This window comes from Centruroides sculpturatus, unplaced genomic scaffold, assembly GCF_000671375.1.
Source record: "Centruroides sculpturatus isolate CEXI.00-Female unplaced genomic scaffold, Cexi_2.0 scaffold1080, whole genome shotgun sequence".
NCBI classification, from domain to species: Eukaryota; Metazoa; Arthropoda; class Arachnida; order Scorpiones; family Buthidae; genus Centruroides; species Centruroides sculpturatus.
In genome coordinates this window covers 24,930-32,163 of record NW_019385284.1, presented here as the reverse complement: position 1 = coordinate 32,163, position 7,234 = coordinate 24,930, and the positions used below count along the sequence as shown (strand labels likewise).

General features: G+C 29.9%; 1 protein-coding gene across 1 annotated transcript in view; it reads right to left on the bottom strand.

The window, feature by feature from the left end:
* Positions 1 to 7,234, bottom strand: part of LOC111637165 (multidrug resistance-associated protein 5-like) — a 48,358-nt gene that overhangs the window by 16,719 nt on the left and 24,405 nt on the right. Inside the window, exon 8 of the mRNA XM_023382589.1 lies at positions 6,181 to 6,228. Within this exon, the coding sequence (XP_023238357.1) occupies positions 6,181 to 6,228 (48 nt within the window). The remainder of the gene's footprint in view (positions 1 to 6,180; positions 6,229 to 7,234) is intronic.

Sequence of the window (7,234 nt, the reverse complement as noted above, 5' to 3'; positions counted from 1 at the left end):
ACAAGATTACTAAGGATACATTTAGAATATTTCTAACTATAAATGAGAAATTATTAATTGCTTATAATATACATGTCAGATCATTCATAAGTAATGCTGTCTTTTTCATAGTGTACAAATAACATGAAGGTGTGTGAAACTATTGTAAGTTTTTATTTTCTTAACACGAAGTTCAGTTTTCACAACAATTGTTTTTATCAAATTTTATTAAATAATTGTGTATTAGTCTATTCCATGAATTTTCTTCCATGACAATCCTAATTAGTCCCTCTTTGGCAACCATTTTGTACATTTTTGTATGTCTGTATCAGTTTTTAGTGAAATACATAAGGTTATAAATAGAGCTGTCTAAAGAATATACAGTAGAGCGTCAATTATCCGAATCAATTGGGGACTGGGGTTGTTCGGAAGATCGATGTTTCGGATAACCAATTATGTATGAAAAAATATATTAATTTATCCCATGTTGAAATTTTTCTCTGTTGCGTGTCGCTTCGCGTTGAATTTTCATCGATGTTAAGCCTAACGAAGACTATTGTATCGTTAAAAATTATTTTTTTATTTTGTACAAACAAAATAAATATATTGAAAAATATAAAAACAATAAAAAAATTATACTTCAGAAGTTAATTTAGTATCAAAAACGTAAAATATTTGAGTAGCCCAAGATATAGCCAAAGATTGCAGCGCCACAGCACCAGCGAAAATTTAAATTTGCCGACTGAAATTCTTTCGGATGATTGATGTTTCAGTTGATTCACTTTCAAATAATTGACACTCTACTGTATTCAGCATATTATGCTACATAAATTTAAAGAAGGAAATAATGCAACTGTTGTAACTCAAAACATACAAAAAGTTCATGGAAACATTGTTATTAGTGTAGGTCAATATATAGGGTGTATCAGAATTATGTTTTAAAAGTTTGGGGGATTGTAGAAGATGAAATTTTGAATGTTTTGATATAAGGAATCTAGAACCAGAAATTTGAACAAAAGTGTGTACAGTGGTAGGACGTGCTCGACCGCCCTTTACTTTGGTAGCTACCCTTCCATCCATTGACGTCATGTTATTGCTGCAGATGGAAGACTGTAAACACACAACTACAGTGGTCTAACTGAGCCTGTGTACAGGATGTTGTGTACTTAGTGCTTGTCGTCCTTCAGGTCACCCCTTGCATCCACTGGCGCTGTGCTGTAAACACAGATAGTCAATGTGAGTCGAAGTTGGTGGTCGTCACATTGAACACTTACTCTAAAGTAGTGTAGCCATTGATTTGATGTACAGTTTGATTGTACTCTACTGTTTTGCCAATAAAACTTGCCATAAATACTGTATTCTGCTGTTTCACTCAGCATACCGAGTGCAAAATATAAAGTGCTGTAGAAACTTTATATCACATTTCCGCCTATGGGTTCCTTGTATCAAAACATTCAAAATTTCATCCTCTACAATTCCCAAAATTTTTAAAACGTCATTCTGATACACCATATATATAATGGTTCACAAAATTTTCTTCTTGAAATTATGGTTTAAAATGTGAGCAAAATTCAGGAATCTAAGCTATAGTCAAGTCATGAATCTTTGATGAAGAGTTACTATAAAGAACAGAAGAAAAATCTAGCAATAACAATTGAAGAATTAGCCATAATACTCAATTCAAGTCACTTGATCATCCACTTGACAGTTAAAATGCATTGAAAAAACAGTCAAACTGGGAAACTCATTTTTGCAGTTGCATGGTTTTTTCATGCTTTTTTTTAGTTTCCATTAACAAAATCATCATAAAAAAATCAGTATGTGTTCATGTTTCCTTTTTTTGATTGAGCCATTTCTAAACTGAAGACAAAAAGTGAATACTATGCCCACAAACAAGTAATTTGTAGTGACGATGATGTCGGAATTTGACAAGGCTGATGTTATCGTCACTACACCCCACCTAGAACATCTAAAATGGCTAGAAGCCATATCCATCTACAGGGTTAGCCATGTGACCACCTGTATCAACCGGAAAGATGAATTTAATCTATCTGAAGCATGGCAGGACCTTATAGACGGCAGCCTTTAAATACCACCATCCACACACGAGTGCGCATACCCATCATAACAGGTTTCGTTAACAAGCATTCGATTTTGTTTTAAATCTTTACATTCTATTTTTTGAAGCATACATCTTTAATAATCTTTAAAAAGTTTGAAAACGTTTGTGAAGAAAGATTTTCTCATGATTTACACCAGTAACAGGTTCCAGATTTAGTGTTGATTTCACAAACAAGTATTAATTAAGTATTGTAGACATTGGATAAGCCCAGGAAAAGAAGCTCATCTCAACCAAAACAAGATTACATCTATAAAAGATTTTAGTGTCTGTTTGGTAAGATATGAGAGAATGATAACTGAGTTTTTACTTCCAAACCAAATGATTACTACAGAAGTTTAATGAAAATAATTGAATTGACTGAAGTTGGCATTATAAGAAAATTGAAGATCAGTTTTTTTCTATGAAGACAACAAGCCCCATACTGCTTAATCTTACAAATACTGGAATATCAAATACTGTATAAAGTTCAATTACATCTTTAATAATCATGGACATATTGTATCATAGAATAAAAATGCAGAAAAGAAAGGTATTTCATATCCAAAAAAGGGAAAAAAGTACCAAATGTGTTGCAGGAAAATAAAAACAATCTATGATATAATTGTGTCATTCACTGTTTTTCTTAAGAACTCAGCATCCAAATGGAAATTCTCCAGATAATCACCAGGTTTATGAATGAGATGTTTTTATTATGTAACAGGATGGAAGAATAAGTAAACTAGTTATATAAAGATCTTATTTATACATGGTAATCTATTTTTATGTACAAAAACTTTTTGTCATTTCATTTATTTATTTTTGAAGACTATGTCTCATCTCTAACATCACACTGCTGTCAACAGCTGCACACTTTAGAGCTACGAAGGAGTACATGTCAAGAGTTGCAATTTGGCACATAGTATTTGGTGCCCAAATCATATGCACATAAAATAAACCAGACTTGTAGGTAGTCAGGGGACCGAGAACTGGGTCAAAATAAAATACAAAATTCTGAGACTGTTTCTACAAACAGGCGCAAGTGAGAGATTTACGCATGTGTTGCTTGTGCTCTCTGAGACAGTCTTGTCCCAAGAATGGCTTTGCCATTTTACTTGTTTTTTTCTCATTGCAAGGTGCATTGATATAATAAATTTTAGAATAATAAAAAAAGGCTTCAATGTCTTTTGGTTGGTCGACTATCAAGAAATAGACATGAAACAGATCTCAATATAATAAAATTTCATCATAATAAATTCTATTTCCTCACCAAGTTTGTTATAACATAGTTTCAAACTTGTATCTAAATTATTTTTTCTTTTGGTTGTTTTACTGGTTAAATGTTGAGTACTGGTTAAATGTTGAGTTTCTGATTAATGTAGATACTCAGACTATGATTTATGACCGACCATGAAACAATTGTGTAATATTGCAAAACAAGTGGCAGACAATCAAAACAGCAGAAGGAAATATGCTATACTGAAGCTACACTTAGAATTCTCCATAGCAGATAAAATCTGAGTGATCAACTCTCCACTCCTTGTCATTGGATATTATAGATAATAAAATTATTTTCTATTTAAGTTTTTTTTTGAGTTTATTTTATCATTTATTATTAACCTGGCACTACTTGTGGTTGGATTTGTAATGTCTATACTTGAGGCTGACAGCTGCATTCACTCTACATTTTTGTATTCTTAATAAGAAATTTTACTTATTTCAGAAAGTTTTGTTATGAGTAATACACATTTTAATATTTTCCTTACTTTATTTCAGTTAGAATACATTAAAAGTAATTTCAATATAGAAATAGAAAATTGAGCAAAATTCAGGAATCTAATCAGATCAATGAGATCAATAAAAACAGAAATTTGCTATCTGAAATTATTGTTAAACTTAATTATAATTTCTATTCAAGTTCTGAATCTGTTTAGTCTGAAGTTTTAAAATGGCATTGTTTGCAGATTTTTATTACTTGGTATCTGCAGATTGGTGCAGTAGTCTACATGTTACTCTCTTAGATGCTGTTTTCCTATTCTTCTTTTTTGGGGAATATGCACTTTTTTGATACTGATGTTGCCTGTGATAAATCTGGTTTCTTTCTTGATACTTCCAGGATTTTCATATGGAGATCCTAACTCTCATTGTCTGAGGAAGAAGCCTACATTTTCTTTTTGAAATTTCTCATCAAACCATTTCAGAAATATTTCATCATGTTTTATGATAGTACATATATACAGTAGAGTCCCGCTAGTCCAAACTACAGTAGAGTGTCGATTATCTGAATCAATTGGGGACTGGGGTTGCTCGGAAAATCGATTTTTCGGATAACCAATTATGTACGAAAAAATACATTATTAATATAGTATATTAATATATTCCATGTTTAAATTTTTCTCCGTTGCATGCCGCTTTGTATTAAATTTTTGTCAATGTTAAGCCTAATGAAAATTTTTATAATAATAATTGTGGCTATTGTATCATTAAAAATTATTTCTTTATTTTGTACAAACAAAATAAATATATTGAAAAATACAAAAACAAAAAAATTATACTTTAGAAGTTAATCTAGTATCAAAAACATTTGATTCAGCATGACACAGTCCGACTGGAATGCTTTTGGTTAACCGACATTTCAGTTGATCGGCATTCGGATAATCGACACTTTACTGTAATCGGAACTGAGCCCTGTTCAGATTATCAGATTTTCGGATTAGCCAAATAATTGAAATAATGCAAAAGCAAGCAGGAAAACAGATCTGGTTTATATAGATCCAACACCATCAATGATGTCAGTGCCCAGTCTTTATTTCATCCAATTTGCAGTCAATAAAGGAAAGAGTGCAAACAGTTAACAAAAAAAAGTATTGTAACTTTACACTTTAGGAACAACATCCCAGTGCTTCACCTGCGGACTGCATGTCTACGAAGTGGTTGTGAAACATAGCATCTTCTAGCTGGCTTTCATTGTTACGCAAAAAGAAAGAAACAGACTTCGTTATTTCTGAAAAATGACTTTTGTTCCTGTTTTTTTTTGTGTAAATACTGTATAGATCTGCTATTTTAATATGCCATGTCAAACATTGATTTATTAATTTTGTACAGTATTAATACAGTACTACAATAAAACACAATTCATTTCGTGGAATTCTAAATGTTTTTGTATCATTAATACCATTTAAATTTAACTGAAAAATACAAAAAACATATATTTTATGAGCTAAAAAATTTTTTCTCTGCCGACTGAAATATGTTTGGATTAGGTGGACATTCAGATTAGCAGTGTTCAGACTAGCAGATCCCTACTGTATAATATCACTTTGCAAGTAGAATTGTACCACTTTGAATGTGAAAAAAAGACACAGGATTATTCATGGGCAAGAGCTGAGCTAACATGTCTAATAACATGATTGAAAAAAAAAAAACAAGAATTAAGTGTTAGTGATGACTATTATTTACAGTTCTGGTATGTTGTTGAAGGAGGTACTTGGAAAGGAAAGTAGACAAGAGTTTGTCCACAAAACTTCCAAGAAGTCCAAGTTACAAGTGTTTGAATATGAAAGGTGAGTGCAGCACTCAGTTATACATACAAAAATGTGATAATGAGTAGATGGTCTTTACTCATTATCACATTTTTGTACAATTCTATAGGTGTTAATTTATTAAGAATTTACTGTAACCTAACCTAACCTACACAGTTTTACAAAAATATATAGTGTATAGGTTAGGTTAGGTTACATTTATTAATTAATAATCCCCTACAGACATAAAAATCAATAAGCTATTAATTAACGTAAGAAATTACTAAGATAAATTTATTATCTTCTTATTTATTTCTATTTTTAGACTTGTGTTTATCATTAAATTAACACCTTCAGACAGATTATTTGTTATTTTATTTTATTTCTTCCTTTATTTATTGCTTTAATTATCATTTTTAAATTTCTAGTTAATTCTAATATTAATTAAACAGTAGTAGTTTGATAACTTAATTTTTAAAATAATTACTAAATATTTAATAAATTAACTTATTAAAAATTTGCTATGAATGCTAATTATGTTCATTATATTAATAAGAAAAAATGTATTCTATTTTTACTAACCTGTTTTATCTTTGTTTGCAACATTATCATTCTGATCTGATTCTTTGGCTGTTTAATGATTGTCAAAATTATAAAATGTAATCAATGTTAAATTTTAAAATATTTAATATAATTTTTTAAATTATTACATAACATAATATTTATATATTAATTACTAATGTAACATATTTATGTTAATTATTATATTAATTATTTAAATTAAAAATAAGAAATTATGTTTCTGAATACAAAATATTAAATTTAACATTGTAAAGTAATTCTTGCTGTTACAAAACTAAGGTTAAGGTTAATTATAAAATAAAATCATTTTAAAATGAAGAATTTTATTAAATCAAAAAGAAAAGAAATTTTTCCATCAAAATGAATGAAATTTTTGATACCACAAATGTATACGGAGTGGTTAAAAAAGTCATAAAAACCTTAAACATTCAAAAAAATGGAAGAATTATCAGAATGAAATGTAGTTGTGTGGTATGTATTGTCAGAATGGGGATTTTTGTCAATGGAAAAAATTAGTTTCAAAATTATCAATAGGTGGCATTGACACACAAAAGAAATGCAAATGACAATGAGAATAGATATGACTTTCAATGTGTTTATTAGACAAGTGTTCAACTCCACCAGAAGATATAACACAATTTAGCCAAGTAACAATGCCCAAACCTGTAGAGTGCAGCATTTCCAGATGGATGCTGTCTCATGACAAATAGCATTTTTTAATTCCAACAATGTGGAAGGACCTAATCAAAACACTTGAGAATTTAAATACCCTCATAATCAGAAACTACATTGAAAGTCATTTTCATTGACATCTGCTTATCTACTTGTTGTCATTTGTATGTCAATGCTACCTATCAGTGATTTTTAGAACTATTTTTTATTGCAAACAACCCTCCTATGCTTCCACATAAACCACATTTCATTTTAGTAATTCTTCCAATTTTTATTAATGCTTAAAGTTTTTGTGGACTTGCCCACCTTGAATTTATGTTATGTTGTCTGTAAGCTATAAGTTACTACAATTGAAAGAGAAGGATAAGTAAGTTAGAGAAAA